The following is a 19340-nucleotide window of genomic DNA, read 5'->3' on the forward strand; positions in this document are numbered from 1 at the left end:
AGCCACAGCTGTTACAGAACTTGCTATGTTAATCAGGCTGACTTTGGGTGCTGGGCTGAAAGGCGTGCATCACTATGCCCAGCTGATTGTAATTTAAAGGAGATATAGCTTAAGGAAATAAATTTGGCCAGAAATCACAGATCTAATTTCTTCCATTTTTATGTGACAGGGACTTGCCATGAGGTGTTGAAGCCTTGTTTCATTGAGTTGGAGAGACTGGACCTAAATGGCGCAGCATGACTTTGCTCCAGCCTGGCTTAATTTTCCTACTCCACCATCATCAACAAAGGTACTCCTCTCCCTCCCAAATCTTTGTGCTTTTCTGCCTTGATTTTTGCTTAAGTTGTACACAAATTTAACCAAATGTGAAGAATTGGACTGGGGTTGGGTGTGGCTTCCTGGTAGAACACTTCCCTGAATTTAACTCACAGTATAAGGAGAAAAGTAAACACAGCTTCTATGTTGTCTTTGTTCAAGGTGGTTTTTGTAGTGTCGAGAGTTCATACATTTTAAATCAGACCAGTCAGATACTTACTTCTTATCTTACCTTTTAAAAATAGTTTTTATTATTTTACTGCTAAATAGTAATGACAGCTTGCATATTAAGGTAAAGATTGCAGAGTACTTTGCCAAATATTTAATTTGATCCTAATTTCATGAATTTTATATTTTAGACTTATTCTCACTTCTTGTTCCATGAATTTCAATTATTTACCTCATGCTTTGATGGGGAAAGTAGAGTGACTGTATTCCAGAGTAAAGGACATGGGCAGTGATGACTCTGTATATAGCTGTCAGCCTCATTTGATATCACAACTCTACTAGTCTCCATTAATTGCTGGTTGGTTGCTGTATTGTTGTTTTTTTATTTTTGGTTTTTCGAGACAGGGTTTCTCTGTGTAGTTTTGGAGGCTGTCCTGGCACTCGCTCTGTAGATCAGGCTGGCCTCGAACTCACAGAGATCCGCCTGCGTCTGCCTCCCGAGTGGCTGTATTGTTTTTCAACAATGCTCTGAGGCCAGTCTCTGAGGTTTGTTCTGACCCCCAGAAAGAAGGCTCTTAGTTGTTTCTGTGCTTGCTGCCTCATTGGTTTACTTTCTGCTATTTGTTGGGAGTAGCCACTGTCCTCATGTGTCTTACTCTCACACCTCTCATTAAAAATCTCCAGTTTCTGAGGGCCCTTTAATCTTAAACTTTCTCATGCTGTGTTTTGAAGAGTTCCTTTGAGCATGGTTTCTTACCATTGTAAAAAATCTATTAAGTAGGGAGCTGAACCAAGTGAAATGGACCTTAGTATTCTTGGATGAAAAACCTGAAATAGACCATTCAGTTGTGTAGAGAAAAAGAACCCTGGTTTCATGACTATCACTTGGAATATACCCTCTTCAGTTGCAGTTGGACAGAATCCCTGTCTGCAGTTACAGAGGGACTGGAGAGTAGGTGGCGGCGGCTAACGTGTTGCAGATTGTCATGAAACAGTGGAGAAATTGGTTAAAAAAAGTGTTAGAAAAATGCACATGCAATGTCTCTAAAATTTGTCCTAAAGGCACATAGAAAATGGAGAGACTGACTCAAACATATTAGATTCATAAGAGTGTCTGTACTTTTCTGATTACTGGCTTTACTTTTCTATTTTTTCAATCACCTTGAAGAGTTTTTTTTTAACTAAGCAAGATTTTGAATCATGGCGTATCATTTTGGGAATATGACAAATTTACACAACTCACTAACATTTAATAAAATGGTGTGTTTGTTATCACTGGAGATTTAACTGGCTTTGGAAGTAGCATCTTTTCAAAATATGATAAGAAAATTCTCTGGAGTGTTAGGAATTAAACTACCAAGTCCAGAGATTATAGGCACAGACCATCACCCCTTTCTGTTCTTCCTTTTTGCTGTTCTCCCTTCTCATCTCTTCCGCCCATTCTGTTCCCTTCCCTTCCTCTCCTCTTGTGTTAAAAAGGGAGTAGGAAAAATATACCCCTTTGGTTCCTTTCTACTTTCAGTACAAAACATCTCTGACCAGTTTTTTCTTTTTCCTATACAGTAGGCAATTTTTCAGTGCTCACCAATTGGGTAGCCTATAATCCAATCTGATATTATCTGCCTAGTTCACATAGGTGGAGAGAATCAGCCTCGTAAGCTGCCCTAATTCAAGATAATACTAATATGTCTAGGCCATCTATATTAAATTTTTGAACTGTTGTTTGGTTGGTTGATTTGTTGAGTCCATCTTACTCATCCAGGGTGGCTTTGAGTTTTCATCATGTTTCTTCCTTCTAATGGAGTTACTGGCTGGTGCCACCACATACTCTCTGACTAACTGGTTATTAAACAGAACCCCCATAAACCTCCTTCTTAGATGAATTTTCTAGGATGGCTTATAGAACTCAGAGAAATACTTGTTTTGCCAGCCTTGTAAAAGATATAGATGTTATTGGGAAGGCCTTTCAGAACTTTCCTAGGCTGGCTTATGGGACATCTTAATTATATTAACATTAAACTCTAGAGTTATTAAAGGAGCTCATAATGAGTAAGAAAAGGAACTCCTACCACTTAGGGATTTCAAAGGTCTGTGGCTAGGTACAGGGACTTCATGTAGTAAATATACTCATAGTGGAGATCAAGTCTAATAATTTGTGTTCTACTGTCCTTTGTATTTCAAGTTATTCTAAGGATACCATGTTTTACCTATTTTGACATATCTAAGATGTACTCTTTAAGTCCCACTCAGAAAGAAAGAATGAAGAATATTTTCAAATTAATTTTAAGCATTCTAGATTATAGAGAAGGTAACTAGAAACAGTCCATCTGGCTTAATAGCTATATTCTCCTTCGTTTCTTCTGTGGAGTAGAGGAATTCAATGAGTCTTGATTGATCATTGAGCGTTAACCATTGTGAGGTAGCCATGTATTCCTTTTAGGTATTCAGTTTATTAAAAGTAGTTAAAGTGAGAATGATTTTAGTTTGGAAATTTGTTCCCTTAAAATATTCTCTAGACAATAGAATTTAGTTTGAAGATGAATCTTAGTGATCATCTAAGCTTTACTTTCTTGTACAGTTTTTTTTTGGGAAGGTTAACTGCTTCTTTTTTTTTTTTTTTCTAACGTTAATTAATGTGAAACCAGGCTAGAACCCATACTTATTCTATGTTCTTGGCATACAGTTAATTTTGAAATTAGAGAAAATGATTAAAAATACCATTTTGTAGACTGTAAGACTATTAACAAGAAGACTTGAAATTGTTAGGAAAGGAGACTCACTGGAGCTGCCAAGACTTATTTAAAATTTTTTTCATTTCTTAACCTTTTGAGACAGGTTTCTTTGTGTAGTTTTGGCTTCCCTAGAACTGGCTCTGTAGATCAGGCTGGCCTAGAACTCACAGAAATCCATCCACCTGCCTTTGCCTCGTGCTGGCATTAAAGATACCAATGACTGGCAAAATTTTCATCTTTTATATGTGTATGTGTGCACATGTATACACACACATAGACATACAATTTGTTTTATGCTCATTGGTGTTTTGCCTGCATGTATATTTATGAGGGTGTCAGAAACCCTGGAACTGGAGTTACAGGTGTGAACTGCCAAATGGGTGCTGGGAGTTAAACCCAGGTCCTCTAGAATAGCAGCAGATGCTGTTCACTGCTGAGCCATCTCTCCAGCGCTCCCCGCCCCCCCAGCTTTCATTTCTTAAGCCAAGGTCTCCTGTATTTTTTTCTCCCATCTGCTTCCCAAGTGCTGGGATTATAGGTGTGTTCTATCACATCCAATTTAGATTAATTTTTGTTACTGTTTTCCTGCTTGGTTCCCCATACATAGTTAACTACAATTTGTGCCAGCCTTTCTCAGACCTCTAGTTGCTCTAATCTATCCAATTTATAGGCAACCTCTCTCACATTCCAAGGCCAATTTTGGAGTCTATGCATAGGGATTTCTTGCTTACCCTTGTGTGTCCTCCATTTTGTGTAAAGTAACATAAGCTTATTCTATTTGTAAAAGAGTCTTAAGACTAACATAAGCATATTGCTGAAAACTATTTGAAAAATGAAGTTGCTGTAACAAAAGTTTGTAAGCTTATCAGTATTTAAACATTAATAACCCACGATAAGGGCTGAAGACTGTTAGAGTACTGTAAACTCTTAGTATTTTTCTAGAATGTAGAGTATCATTAATAGTGAGTGGTTCATCATGATGAACTCTGCCACTGAGGTGGTGCTTTTTACCACCCACCCACTGCTCACTCACTCAAGTGTTTTAAGAGAAAGATAGGGTCTTATGTAGTCCAAGACTGACCTTAAAGTCTCTGGGTGGTGGAGTATGACCCTAGAACTTTTGAACCTGCTTCTTCCAGCTCCAAGTTACGGGATTTCCAGGTGTGTTTTACAGGTGTGTGACACTGCACCTTGCTCTTTATTTTGGGACAGAACCTCACCACGTTGCCCAGGCTAGCATCAAACATTGCCTTCAGTTCAGCTAGCCGTTGAATTTGTGTGATCCTTCTTATTCACCTCTTTAATAACTGAGTTTACAGCTCCAAATTTTGTAACCAAACTTGTTGCTTCTCCAGTGGTTGTCAATCTGAATTCTTTTGAGATTTTTTTTTAGTCTTACCATAAAGTAGTCATTCTCAAACTTCCTAAAGGGACCCTTTAATACAGTTCCTCATGTTGTGGTGACCCCCAACCATAAAATTTCACTGCTACTTTATAACTGTAATTGTGCCAATGTTATGAATTATATTGTAAATATTTTTGGGCATAGAGGTTTGACAAAGGGGTTTTGATCGACAGGTTGAGAACCGGTGCCCAAAAGAGACACCTACAAGTTTATTCATTTTGGGATGTGAGATATATAATAAGTGTGTATACATATGATATAGTAATTGTTACTATTAATATTAGTATTATTTTTGGAGCCCTGGCTGTTTTGGAACTTACTGTGTAGACCAGGCTGGCCTTGGGCCTTGAACTCAAGAGAGATTTGCTTGCCTCTGCCTGTGCTAGCACTCCTGGCCCTAGTGATTTCTTTCTTTTCTTTTTTTAAATTATAACATCTCAGCTTATTTTTTCATCTTAAAATCGCCAGTCTTCGATTTCTGTTTGTAATTAACTGCTTGTTCTTTACTTTGTATCATGCGTGTCTTTGCTTTTAATCTTGTCTTAAATAAATGGAGCAAACATTAATTTATTATTGCATTCTTTAGTTCAGCATAATGATTGTTCTCAGCTTTTGTTTGGAATGATGGATAGATAGATGAATTAAGGATGATAATGTTATGACTGCACTTACATGCTTTTCTGAGATGCGTAAGTATTTTAGCCCCATCATGTGGTGAAAATATAAACTACATGCATCTGATTATGCCTGAGCCTTAGGGCAATTTACATAGTGTTTTTGCATTTGCACAGATCTAATTAAGTTTCATTTGCCTTTGTACACTAGTACATAACTTTTATGGTTCTTCTATTTGTGTGTGTGTGTGTGTGTGTGTGTGTGTGTGTGTGTGTGTGTGTGTGTGTTTTCGTTTTCTTCTTTCGTGACAAGGTTTTTCTGTGAAACAGTCCTTGCTGTCCTGGAACTCACTCTGTAGACCAGGTTGGCCTCTGAGATCATAAAGATTCCCTGGTGTATGTGTGCAGGTGTTTGTTTTCTTGACCTTGTGCATTGTAGATTTGTTTTCTCTTAACATGTGGGTATGGTTCTTCTAGTATGGTCTGTTACACTGGGTCAGCCTGGTCATTTGTTCTTTCATGGCAACAATTAAAAAGCAGTGGTTTTAAAAACAATTTAAGCAGTATAAACTTGTATTGAAAATACATTCTAATTGCATTTTTTTTGTAGAAGAAGCAGATCCCAAAATTCAGTCAGACTGGTAGAGTTCATTGAAGTATCTTTGTGGGACATACGTGCTATGTAGACTTTTTTGGTGTTTTGTATAAACTTTTATTGAGGTATCCTATAGTTGTCAGAGAAAATAGAAAAAAAACTTTGTTTTTGAAGACAGAATGGCTTCATTCTCTTGGTAGCTGAGGAGATGATATTTATTTTCTGGCCTTCTTTCTTCTACTTTCTCTGTCTGTCCTGGGACTATGAACATGCTTTATTGTGTCCATTTTGGGCATATTAGGGATCATATAAGGTGACAGGAAGTACTCTACTGAGTTATACCCCCAGTTCCTAGTTCGAATGAGCTATTCATCCTTTAGTAGTATTGTCCAGTCACCAAGAATGTGTGTTCTTAAAAGTTGGTTTTATTTCTAGTTTTAGTCTATTTTGATTTTTCTTATATTTATTAGGACTTGTTTTGTGTTCTACAGTATGGTCTCTCTTTTCCCCCCTTTTTAATTTAAGTTAGAAACAAGCTTGCTTCACATGTCAATCCCAGCTCCTCCCTCCCCCAACCAGGCCCCCCCCCGTCCCCCGTCCCCCACCCCCCACCCAATCTCCACTCTGATCCCCAGGGAGGGTGAGGCCCTCCATGGGGGATCTCCAGAGTCTGTCATTTCATTCAGGGCAGGGCTCCCCCAACAGTCCAGGCTGAGAGCATCCCTCATTGTGGGGCGGGCAGTCAAAGTCCATTTGTATGCCAGCGATAAATACTACCCAAGACCCCATAGATTACCTAGGCTGCCTCACTGACACTCACATTCAGGGGGTTTGGATCAGTTCCATGCTTTCTACACAGCCACCAGTCTGGGGTCCAAGAGGTCCCCCTTGTTCAGGTCAACTGTTTCTGTGTGTTAAACCCAGTATGGTCTCTTTTAGAGAGCAGTCTTGGGCTGCTGAAAGGTATTTTTCAATGTTTAGGTATTCTGTAGAGTTCCTTTTATAAATAGGGAAACAGGTTGGGAGAAGAGAAATAATTTCTCCTAAACTAGTAGAGCTGCGTAAGTTCCTGTATATACTTCACTTTAAGATTTGCCCCCCCCCTTATCCTTTTTGGCCAAGGGGTGGTGGCGCACACCTTTAATCCCAGCACTCAGGAGGCAGAGGCAGCGGATCTCTTGAGTTCAAGTCCAGCCTGTTCTACAGAATGAGTTCCAGGACAGCCAGGCTACACAGAGAAATTGTGATTCAACAAAACAAAACAAAATTTGTCCTTTCAGAAGGGGTGGTTCTGGAGTTTGAAAAGTACTCTGTTTATAAATGGCTAACACCCAGTCCTGTTCTGAATATATTATACAAAAGGTTTTTATGAAATGAATGTGAAAGCTTATAATCACCTATGTGGTCATATCCTAAATATTTTTGCCTCATTTTGGAAATAGAATATTATCTATATAATCAACATGTCCTTACTATTTACTTCTTTACAGTCCATTTCCTACCTTGTTTCTTAGACATTGGGGTTATACTTTATTTTTGTCTGTGTTACTTAGTATGGGTTGCAGAGATATATATAGAAACCTATCTGGTCTTGTATGTTATCTTAATGTTTTTAAAGTTAAATTACCTTTTCATTCTTGCATGTATTTTGCTAGATAAATTATAGTTCTATATTATTTTAAATAGTTTTTTTAAATTATGGATTTAGTAATAATATATCTCATAAGTCTTCTATCTAGCAACTTTGTTGTGAGTGTTGCTTTTCTTATTTATTGTGACTCCATATTGAATCCAGGGCCTATAAAATGCTAATAAGCAAGCGTTTTGCTGTCACTAACTTATGATTTAGTCCATCTTGAATTTTTTAATATGAATAATCATATTCTTGAATATCAACTTTCTGTGTCTCTTTTCAGTCTTACGATTCTTACTTAGATTTTACCGCACTGACAGCTTTTTAGGAGGCTTTGAAAGTTTTTCCCCTATATTCTTGAAAGAAATAAACCTGCCTTCTGCTTTGGGATTTTAGGAGAAGACATAAAGATCCTTAGGTTAGAAACAAGTGTGTGACCAATGATTTTAGCAAATAGTAAAAATGAGTGTTAGAGGCACTGATTCATCATGCTTCCTAAGGCTTTTGGCTATTAACAGCAAGAGGGGAGAACTGAGGTAGATGCTTCCTTTGCACCGGGTTTAGGGAATCAGCTACATTTTTATTAAACCTGTTTTGCCGGGTGGGTGGTGGTGCACACCATTAATCCTAACACTTGGAAGACAGAGGCAGACAGATCTCTGTGAGTTCCAGGACAGCCAGGGCTACACAGAGGAATCTTTCTGTCTGAAAACCAAAAACCCCAAAACAAAACAAAAAACCCTATTCTGTGTTTCAGAGGAGTTTGCTATTTAACTCTTCATGTTCATTCTCCGAAACATGACTGTAAGAAATGGTCCGTGAAAAAAGCAGTAAAGCATTTCATTTTTGGCACATAAATATTTTTGTTGGTGATTCACAGGATGGGCACATGATAAATTGCTTCTCCCAACTTCTACTCTCCAGCCCTACATACCTTTGATGGATCCTGAATTTTAGAATTGTGTCCCATTTTGTTAAACGTTTGTTGCCTTGTACAACATGTAATTAAGGCTACTGCCAATATTCTTAGCAGCAGCAGGAGGCCAGAATTCACCAAACTCTGGAAAAGTGTTGGATGGTGGAGATGTATAGGTGATACACTCCTCCTTCTGGACAAACAAGACAGGCTTTAGTGTCATGTATTACCTATTCAAGGATGCTTAAAGTAACCCAATATTTGGTGCTATTTTTCACATCATAGTTCCAGTACTTGGATCTAGAATAATCTTTGGGGGAGGGAAAGAAGGATTAAGAAATTGATTCCATGATTCCCATATGCAAATACATTACATAATAGACACTTGTTTTAAGGACTTTTTCTTTGGGGGGGGGGGCTTGTAAATGATGATAAGGTATGTGTCCAATAGGTTTTTGTTCCGTTCTTTGGATTTTTTTTTCCCCTCCCCTGAGATGGGGTCTCTTTAGCCCTTGCTGTCCTGGAATTCAAATCCCTCTGCCTTGCTAGTGCTGGGATATTGTATTCATTTAAAATAATTACATATGGGTTGGAGATGTAGCTCAGTTGATACATAGAGTACTTTTTAGCATGTAATAACGTTCTGGTTGAGCTTCCCATACCACACAAATGGGATATCGTGGCTACTCATTGTTATTTAGGGTGGAGACAGAATCAGAAGTTCAAAACTGTCTGTTTACTGACTGGTCCAAAACAAGTTGTGGGGGGGGGAAATGTAAAAAGATTTGTTTAGAAAGTCTACACACGGGGGCTGGAGAGATGGCTCAGAGGTTAAGAGCACTGACTGCTCTTCCAGAGGTCCTGAGTTCAATTCCCAGCAACCACATGGTGGTTCACAACTATCTACAAGTCAATCTGGTGACCTCTTCTGGCATGTAGACAGAACACTGTATATGTAATAAATAAATAAATCTTAAAAAAAAAAAGAAAGTCTACACACCAGGAAATTGTTTGGATATGACCACTATGTTAAATTACTGTGTCAAACCCCTTCTGTCCTTAGGTAAGATGAAAAACAAAGTATTGACTGGAAACCTTGAAGCTTCACCCAGGTGGTTTGGGATGGGGTACTATGAAACCTGGCAGCCAGAACATACACAAACACAGTTATGATGCCCCTGTGAACATTGCAGATGGTTTGGTTACTTTCCTCCTCATTAATCTGAGCAGATGAGGGGGTTTCATTGTGCCAATCTAATGTATAGTCAATTCAGGACAAACATTCCTTAAATGACCAATATGTCTGCACACATAGTTGAACAGAGAAGCAATTCAAATGTAAAGATAGTGAGGGACAATGCGAAGCCTTTTGCCCTGTTTAGCTAACCATAGGCTATCTTCAAGGCTAGAGTTCTGCTTTTGCAAAAGAATCTTTCAGATCATTGGAAAGTCTATGCTGCCATTATAACTCATGTCAGAGGTGTTCTGTCAGCAAAGGTCATGAGATGGTATTGTCAGTGGCATGGTCTCAGAATTTAACGACTCTAAGTCTTTTAAAATGAAGGCTTATTGATGTTTATTCTTCCTTAGAGAATATTAATTTTTTTTGGTCAGTTCTTATTTCTTCAGACCAAGCATTAAGCTGCTTTCTCTGTTTTTTCTTTTGTTAGATATTTCACTGAAATGGAATGACATCAAGTGAATTTTGACCAATGACTTAAAATTTCATTTAAAAACTTCTTTAGATTGATCTACAATATATCATTTATCAGTATTTTAAATAATATAGTTTTACCACAATTCATCCATTGTTGGATATTTAAATCGTTTGCAGCTTTGTTTTGTTTCTTTTGGATATGGCTTTGACATTTAATTTACTCTGACTTCAAACTTCCAATTCTCCTGCCTCAGTTTCCCAGCTGCTGGCATTAAAGGTGTACATCATCACAATTGGCTTGTTTATAGTTTATTTTTTTGCTATACTGAATATTGCCATCTAAAACTTCAGTGCATTAATCTGTGAATGTACTTCAAAAGTCAGGTAGCTATTTTTGTGTATTGCTGCGGTGTCTCCCCCTCCTGTCCCTCCTCCCCTCCCCTTCCCCATCTGCCCACCCACCCATCCATAAAATGAAGGTATCTTGTGTAGCTTAGGCTGGCCTTAAACTTAATGTGTAGCTGATGATGACTTTCATACCTCCATTTTGTACTATCACTTGTGTCTTTTTTTTTTTTTTTAGCCTTTTTTACTTTGAAGTTTTCCCCACATTGGAACTCCAAAAAGATTGTGTGTTCATGTGTCTGTGTCCATGTTAGTGTATGTGGACATGAGTGCAGGTTCTGACAGAGGCCAGAAGCATTGGATCTCTTGGAGGTTTCACAATAGGCACTTAGGAGTTGGGAATCAAATTCTTGCATTTTGGCATAGCAGTTTTTATGCTCTTAACCACACAGCCGGCTTTCGGCTCATTAATTTTTTTTAAAGTTAGCACACAATGTTACTATTTTTATTGAAATTACTTTTCTGATTGTGGTCTTAGATCACTTAGAAAGAAACATGAATGTGATGGTAGAGATAAGAGTGCTCAGTGGTTGGAGAAAAGTACTTGATACGGAAGTATGAGCTCAATCCCTGGAACCACCATGAAAGTGGAAGGAGAGAACCTTGCCATAAGAGGTTGTGTCCCCACCCCCCACCCTCTTAATAATAATGAATAATAATAAAAAACAACCCCGAGAGACATCAGTCGAGGATTACACAATGAAAGAGTGTCCTTTTTTTTTTTTTTTAATTTCAAGACAGGGTTTCTCTGTTGTTTTAGAGGCTGTCCTGGAACTTGCTTGGTAGGCCAGGCTGGTCTTGAACTCACAGAGATCTACCTGCCCAAGTGCTGGGATTAAAGGCATGTGCCACCAATCAATGCCTGGCTAAGAGTGTCCTTTTTATGTATAGCAGAAAAGTTCATGTCCAGAAACAAACACAAAGAAGACCTTCCTTGTCTTTTTGATTGAATGATTGAGATAGGATCTTCCAATCCCTGACTGACTTTGACTCTTGATCATCCTGCATTCATCTCTCATGTGCTGGCATTATAAATATGTGATGCTTCACATACTGTTGGTTTCTTTTATTTATTTATTTTTCCTGAGAGACAGGGTTTCTCTGTGTAGTGTTGGCTATTCTGGAACTCACTTTGTAGACCAGGCTGTCCTTGAGCTCACAGAAATCTGCCTGGCTTAATGCCTATGATTTGGTTTTATTTTATCCATAAAATGCTAGTAGTTTCTCTAACTGATCCCCCTTTCTTTTGTTTAGATATGTGTGATCACAGAATAATAACTGATGATAATTTGTTCTGAGAGTCTTAGTGAATATTGAAGTTGCACAAACAGTCATGATAATGTTGGGACCTAGAGATTGTGTACCTGCTTCTAGACTACACTTTCACTTTATGATAAAGCATGATCAGATTTCAAACTTTGTAGCCTGTAAAATATTGGTTTCCTTTGTCCCTTAAAAATGAGTATTTAACCCTAATAGAAGTAGGAATTTAGATAGAAGTAAGAACACTAAAAGAAAACAGAGAGTGCTTGTCAGAATTTTTAAATTCCTATATTACCTGATAGGTGTCAAGGAAATTTGGTTGGTCATGCATTTAATACCTCCACTCTCTAAACTAGTTAGGTATTACTTATAGGTTAGTGTCATGTTTGCATTAATTGTAAAAATATTGGATTGTGTTGTTTGAATATGACAGCTGGCCAATTCGTCGTAATTATGTAGGCATGTCTTATCTGTGTATACCGTGTATACCCTTACCAGCCATATACAGAATGCCACATTTATTTTGTGTCACTAATTTTTTTCAGTTTCATTTGATGTACAAAAGTACTATTTTATTCTTGCATTTCTCTTCTTTATTTTGGTTTATGGTCTGTGTGAGTCATTCTCTCATGGCAGTAGTAGTTGGAGACAGGCAGATAGTATTCCACGGGCAGACAGGAAACAATGAAGAGTGAAGTAGAGTGCTGCTATGAAATCTGAAGTGGGTTTGTACCCCTCCCCCCCCCCCCAGGAAGGCTTACCTCCTTAAGTTTCCTTAACCTTCCAAACAGTGCCACCAACTGGAGATTTAAGTGTCTAAACATAGTCATGCACAACATTCCCCTTCTGAACCTTGATGCAAATGCAAAATGCATTTGTTTCACTTTGCAGAATTCCCATAGTCTTTCAGTCCCCAAACTATTAAGAAATCCACTGTCTTTTCTGAGACTCAGGGCACTCTCCCTTTAAAATAGACAAGTTTCATGCTCAGTATATAATAACACAGAGTAAACATTTCCATTTTAAAAGAGAGGAATTGGAGCATAGGCATACCAAGGGAAAATCAGACCACAGCTAGTCCCAAACCATAAGGGCAGTCCTGCAGCCCTTGTGTTTAGCATCTGGGACTTGGGACACATCTGGACTCTAATGGAACTAGGTCACTTTAACACTCCAGTTTTCTTCCTATTTCTTTTAGCTCTTCATATCTAGGAATAGCTTTTTGTAACCCCTGCTTACTTTTCCATGTTAGTTATCCCCCCCTTTTTTGTTTTAAATAGCTCATTATGTCTCTCATTTTATGGATTTTCCTTTCCTTTTTTAAAGGAGGCCCTTTCCTCTTATGGCCAGCCTGGTCAGTTAGGCTTCTTTGCCCACAAAGGATACATACTGAGACCTTGTCTCAAAAACAAGAGAAAGAAAGAAGTGGCACTACTCTACTTTTTTCCTTTTGTTGACACACAAATCCCTTGATTAAAGTAAAAAAATTTAATTGTTGAGAATTTTGATTGATTATATCATTCACATATGTATTATTAAATAAACATTGTACATAGCTTGTACTTTGTAGTTCTAATTTTTGAAATACTCTATTTTTTCCTCCTTTTTGCTTAACTATTTCATGAAGAGTCTAGGAAACGTAAAAATCTTTCACACTTAATAGTTTTTCTTCTCTTTTCTTCTTTTGCTTTGTTTTTTTGGTTAGCAACAGGGTTTTTCTATGTATCTTTTTGGCTGTCCTAGAACTCACTCTGTAGACCAGACTGACCTTTAACTCAGAGATCCCTTGCCTCTGCCTCCCAAGTGCTGGGATTACAGGAATGTGCCCCTACCACCACTCTGCTTTGACGTTGTTTTCTTGATGTAAGAAGAAAACAGAATGAAAATGTTTACATTAAATAGATTATAGTACATATTTTTATATTTTGTTAAAACATCATATTTTAACTTGCTTTTTCTTGGGATATTTTATTGCTACTATTGCTATTACTACTATTGGAAAAGTAAGTGCAGTTCTTGAATTCTTTCAGAAAGGTATGGTTTTTTTGTTGTTTTTGTTTTGGTAAAGCAGAAGGAAAGAGACTAACAATGTAGTTAATTTTATACATATTTCAGTAGCTTGGAAATAATTACATGTATTTTTAGCCATTTAAACTCCTAGAAACAAGTTGGTGTGCTGTTGGCATTAAAGTTAAATTTAGGCTTAATAAATGTGTTTGTATAATTTGTTTCAGTCATCACTGAATTTTGAGAAGCATTCTGAAAATTTTTCATGGACAGAAAATCGTTATGATGTGAGTCGTCGACGACACAACTCTTCAGATGGCTTTGATTCTGGTATTGGACGTCCTAACGGAGGTAAAACTTGCTAAGGAACGATAGAATTCATAATATTATTTTTAGGATGTTTTGGTTGCTATTCAGTCATTAAGTATAACTGTCTTTGAATTTATATTACTTTACTGTTATCAAATAAAGGTAATTTTGGGAGGAAAGAAAAAAAATGGATGGCGTACGCATGGCAGAAATGGTACAGAAAACATAAATCATCGAGGGGGGATACCATGGTGGAAATTCCCGTTCTCGTAGCAGTATTTTCCATTCTGGAAAAGGCCAAGGACTCCATGAAAACAGCATCCCTGACAATGAAACTGGGAGGAAAGAAGACAAAAGAGAACGCAGACAGTTTGAGGCAGAGGATTTTGTAAGTGTCTCATAATTTTAATACAAATGTTTCTGTAAGTGCCATTTCAGTATCAAGGCACTCCTAGGTTTTGTTGTTGTTCTTTTTATATGAGTACAGGTAATTTTCTGTAGGGTCATTCTAACAGGTGCTTGTCCAGTTGTGGTTGTTTTATCTGAGTCAGGGTTTCATGCTTCAGCCTAGGATGAGTTAAAGTCAAGCATGAAGTCACTATGCCTGGTTCTGTCTACTTTATTTTAAACATCCTATTTTATAAGGAATGTGTAATTCCTTATAAATGTGTACTTTTTATTACCTTTTAATTTTATGTGTGGTTGTATGTGTGTTGGTGCAGGCCACAGTGAGTTTGTGGAGGTCGCAGTAACTTGTTTTATTGAGACTGGGTCTTGCTATGTAGCTCTGTACTTCCTGGAACTTGCCATGTAGACCAGGCTCGAAGTAGGAGAGGATTTTAAAAGGGGCAAGACTCATTAGGAATGTGGGCAGCATGGGCTTAGGGTAAAAATAGAATAAAAAGGAATCCCTCCGCCTTTTTGTTTCCTGCTCTTGTGATGTGAATTTTTCGGTTGCACAGTGACTTTCCTACTCCAGTGAACTGAGCTTTCAGAAACCATGCACACTAAAATAAACATTTCCTCCTTTCCGTTAATTTTCTAGGGTATTATGACCACTAATATAATAAATAAGGCAAATACAAACCTGGCAGTTGGTGGCACATGCTTTTAATTCCAACACTTGAGAGGCAGGTGAATCTCTTTGGTTTTTTGAGACAGGGTTTCTCTGTATTGTTTTGTGGCACTCGCTCTGTAGATCAGGCTGGCCTCGAACTCAGAGATCCACCTGCCTCTGCCTCCCGAGTGCTGGGATTAAAGGCGTGCGCCACCAACGCCCGGCGCAGGTGAATCTCTTAATCAAGGCCAACCTGGCCTACAAACAAACTCCAGGGAAAAATAATATTTTGCTGTGGAATTAATGAAAGAAAGCGTAGAGTGTGCTAAAACATTATTCTTAGTGCTAATGTTTTGAGATAGGGTCTCACCATCTAGTTCTTGCTGCCCTAGAACCCACAGTATAGACCAGACTGGCTTTGGACTCACAGTGCCTGTCTCTACCTTCCAAGTGCTGAGATGAAAAGCATTAGCTACTTCACACAGCCTCGAGAGGATAGCTTCAGGGAGTTGGTTCTCTTTCTACAGTGTGTGTCCAGTTGATAGAATTCAGGTTTGACTACAGGCCTTTATCTCCTGGGCTCTGGCCATTCAAAAGAGATCTGTTTGGTCACCAACTCTGCCTTAAAGCAGTTCCGTTCCTCCAAGTCCCTGCCCATTCCTTCTAGAATCTTTTGGCATATTTATGTTGTTTTCATTCCTTATGGAAAATTGAATACTTTCCCTCAGAACTAGTAGCCTAATGAGTTTAGTGGATTATTTACAAATGCCTCATGCACACAGAATCTTGAAAAGGTATTTTGCTGATTGATAGATTGAGACAAGGTTTTAGTATTCTGCCCAGGCTTGTTTGGAACTTACATGCTCATGTGATCCTCCTGAGTTTTCTTCTTTTCTTGTTCCTTAATCTCAGTATGTATGTCTTCTCTAAACACTTTGTTTCTTAAGTTATAGAAAAATGACCCAGTAAACACCCTTAATTTGGATTTTGCTGTTGTTTGTTTTGAGTTAAGGTCTTGTGTTGCCTAGACTGTCCCCAAACGTACTATGTAATTAACTCCTGATCCCGTTGCCTTCACTTCCTAAGTGCTAGGTTTATATAGATATATACCTTTGGCTCTGATTTATTCATGATAATTTAAAATTCATATTTTGTGCAAGTAGAGAAAATCAGCACTTTATATGTTACCATTTTCTTAGTATGTATTTGAGTGGCTGTGTTAATCTATTGCTGTGCATGGTATGCAGAATATATAGTTTAATATGATAGGCAGAATATTGTGTTCTCATTGTGCTGTTACTAATGAGAAGACTCAACATCAGATGTTTTTGCAGAAAATTCAAAGAGGAAGTGACAGTAGGTTAGGGAAGTCGAGAGAAGCTTATTTGTATCATTGAATCTGGGACTTACATGATCAGAAGAACAAACCTTGTCAGCACTAAGAAACTGGGAGTGTGTTACTCAGAGCTAGGACATGTGCTTTGTATGTGTGAGGTCCTGGGTTCAATTCTCAGCACCAAAAAAAAAAAAAAAAAAAAAAAAACTAAGACAAAACCTGGGAGGAAGAAAGAATGAGTTTAGTGTAAAAGATTTTGGTTTCTAAATTATTCTAGTGAAAGACTAAAGGCAAGACAGTAATGATTTGTTTGGGAACTTTGAAAATTGAACATAAGGTAATTGGCTATCTTTTGGCCGTATTTCAGGTAGTTCATGGGAAAGTATTTGGCAGATTGGATTTAGAGGAGGGGAGTGGTTAAATAAAAGGGAGTAAATAGTTTGTTTTAGGTATTATTATCAAGTAACATTGGACATTTCTGTACCTTAGCAAATTGGGGGTAATAGTATACTCTCATGGAGCATTGAAGAATGTAGTGAATTAAACATGTAGTAAGCCCATCGTAAGCTCTTTCTTTTTAAAATATATATTTTATTTTTGTGATTATAATAAAAGTATAACGTTTCCCCTATTCATACTCCCATGTAAACTGCCTTCTCTTTCTCAAATTCATGATCTTTCTGTTATGCATGCATGAGAGGGAGAGGGAGAGAAGGAGAGCTCCTAAATATATAAATACATGTAATGTTATCTGTACCATTAGTTTATCCAATACTTAATGACCAGCCCTGACCATTTACATAGTAAGCTCCTAATAAAACTAATGGCTGTCTGGTGTGGTTGCAGGTACAGGCTGATCTGAGTTTGAGGCCAGCCAGGGATACAGAGAACCTGTTTTATCACCCCCGCCCAAAAAAAGCCCCACACCACTCTTAATTGCTATTTTATTGTTCCCTCAACTCTAGTCTTAAGATAGTAGTAATCAGTTATTGTAGCTTTAGACTTGGAATATAGACTTATATGTCTCTCTCTCTCTCTATATATATACATATATATATACATTGTATATATACTATGTTATGTATGAATTACACAGTTTATAATAGCACACTTAATACCATCATATAATTAAGAAAATCATATATAGCCACCAAATAGACTTAATTCTATTTAGTTTTTTTCCTTGAGGGGATTAGTTATATGGTTGTGCATATATATTCTTATGGGGCTTTATAGTAATGTTAGTTCCATGCTAATTTCTGTGCATAATTAAAGTACTTGTACTTGGTGGATACTCTGTTGCCAGGTAACAAGATAAGTAACCTGTTAAATTGTAAAGTTACTCTAAAGAAACTGTCTTAGGATTCTAGAGTCTAAACATCTACCTAGATTAGATTTTGAGTACCATTAATGCTTATATCTCTCTTGAATAATCCTTAGCAACCCTTTAAATAAATTTCGTGCTTTACTTTGGAACTGTATGTTTGTTTCTGTTTCTTTTTTGCTTTATTTATGCAAGTTACAGAAAAAGTCAACTAGCATACAGTCCTATTTAGTTCTTTCTGTTGTTTCTTTGAGACATGCTTTCACGTAGCCCAGACTGTCCTTAGTCTCATGTACTTGGGATGGCATTCCATATTCTCTTCCTCATCCTCCCTAGTGCTGAGAATGGGTCTGTTAGAAGAAGCACTCCTAGAATTGGTAAAGAGTCTAATTTTCATCTCTTTGGTCATAACTATATAATGCAGAAAGCATTATACTTCTGACTGGGATTTTCCATTTGCTGCTGTCTTGCTCTGCTTTGAACTACTTGACTAAAGTGGTGGTTCCTTATTCTTTCTCAGTCGCAGCTATTATAGGGGCCAGTCTTCCTGCTGTGTGGAATTTTTGTCTTTTAGTAGGTAGTGTTAATTACTTAACAGCTCAGGGTTTGGTATGTATCAGACTGGCACTTTACCATTATGCTGCATTCCTACCCTTGTGTCTGCTTTGTCCACTTTAATCCAGATGTTCTTCAGATAGTTAAATGAAGATACAGATTCTGTCTCCAACTAGCAGTGAGAATAAACAGTAGACATTTTGATGGTTAGCAGAGAAAACCGAAAGCAAAGTTTATGCAGAATTAGTTATTATAACTAAGAGCTGATTGTACCATGTTCCTCAGTGAAAAGATGTGTGATCATGTGATTGTTTTAAAGGACCTTTGATAATGGGAAACACTTACATCCTTGTTACATTTTTAAATTTAATTTTCTTTCAGCCATCTTTAAATCCTGAATACGAGAGAGAACCAAATCAGAATAAATCTTTAGCTGCGGGTGTATGGGGTAAGTAATGTTTTTCATATTTTTTTTTTGAGGGACAGAATATATTTGCATTTGTAGGTTGCCTTTTTAAAAAAAGTGTAAAATAGGATATAGTAACAGTCTTTAATTGCATTTGATTTGCTAAGCTGCTGAAGTAATACCTTTAAAAGGAAGGAATTTGGGGTTATACATTTGATTTTAAATACTTAATTTACACATGCAAGTGAGATTAAGTATTGTTCTTTTTGAGAATGATTCTAGGTTAATGCAGTTTTGAGAGCAGCCTTGATAATTTCAAATAACTCAATAGTTTAAATTTTTAGTTTTGTTTTAATTGAAATTTGGCTCTCTGGGAACACAAGTACTTATAGTCATTGTAACATGAAATTAACCTTTTTCTGTATGAAAATGGTTATATGTAGACTGTTAAACTAATTGTATAGATTTTCCTTTGATTAGTCTATATTTGAAAGTGATTTGACTTTTTAAAGTTTAATGAAAGATTCTGGTAAATAACTCCCTTTAAAGCTGTTGAGTTTAATTTGATAATATCTTACAGAAGAAACTGCACTCATAGTATAACTTAGAAAGTTTTTAAAAGATTTAAGTGAAGTTTAAAATA

General features: G+C 37.2%; 1 protein-coding gene across 1 annotated transcript in view; it reads left to right on the plus strand.

Annotated features, from left to right (window-relative positions):
- The window catches only part of Gpbp1 (GC-rich promoter binding protein 1), a 61223-nt gene that overhangs the window by 18242 nt on the left and 23641 nt on the right, over positions 1–19340 (plus strand). Inside the window, 6 exon segments of the mRNA XM_040728868.1 lie at positions 170–289; positions 13938–14061; positions 14182–14201; positions 14203–14256; positions 14258–14407; positions 18673–18739. Coding sequence (XP_040584802.1) covers positions 227–289; positions 13938–14061; positions 14182–14201; positions 14203–14256; positions 14258–14407; positions 18673–18739 — 478 coding nt within the window. The 5' untranslated portion in view covers positions 170–226.

Source organism: Mesocricetus auratus, unplaced genomic scaffold, assembly GCF_017639785.1.
Source record: "Mesocricetus auratus isolate SY011 unplaced genomic scaffold, BCM_Maur_2.0 Super-Scaffold_100020, whole genome shotgun sequence".
NCBI lineage: Eukaryota > Metazoa > Chordata > Mammalia > Rodentia > Cricetidae > Mesocricetus > Mesocricetus auratus.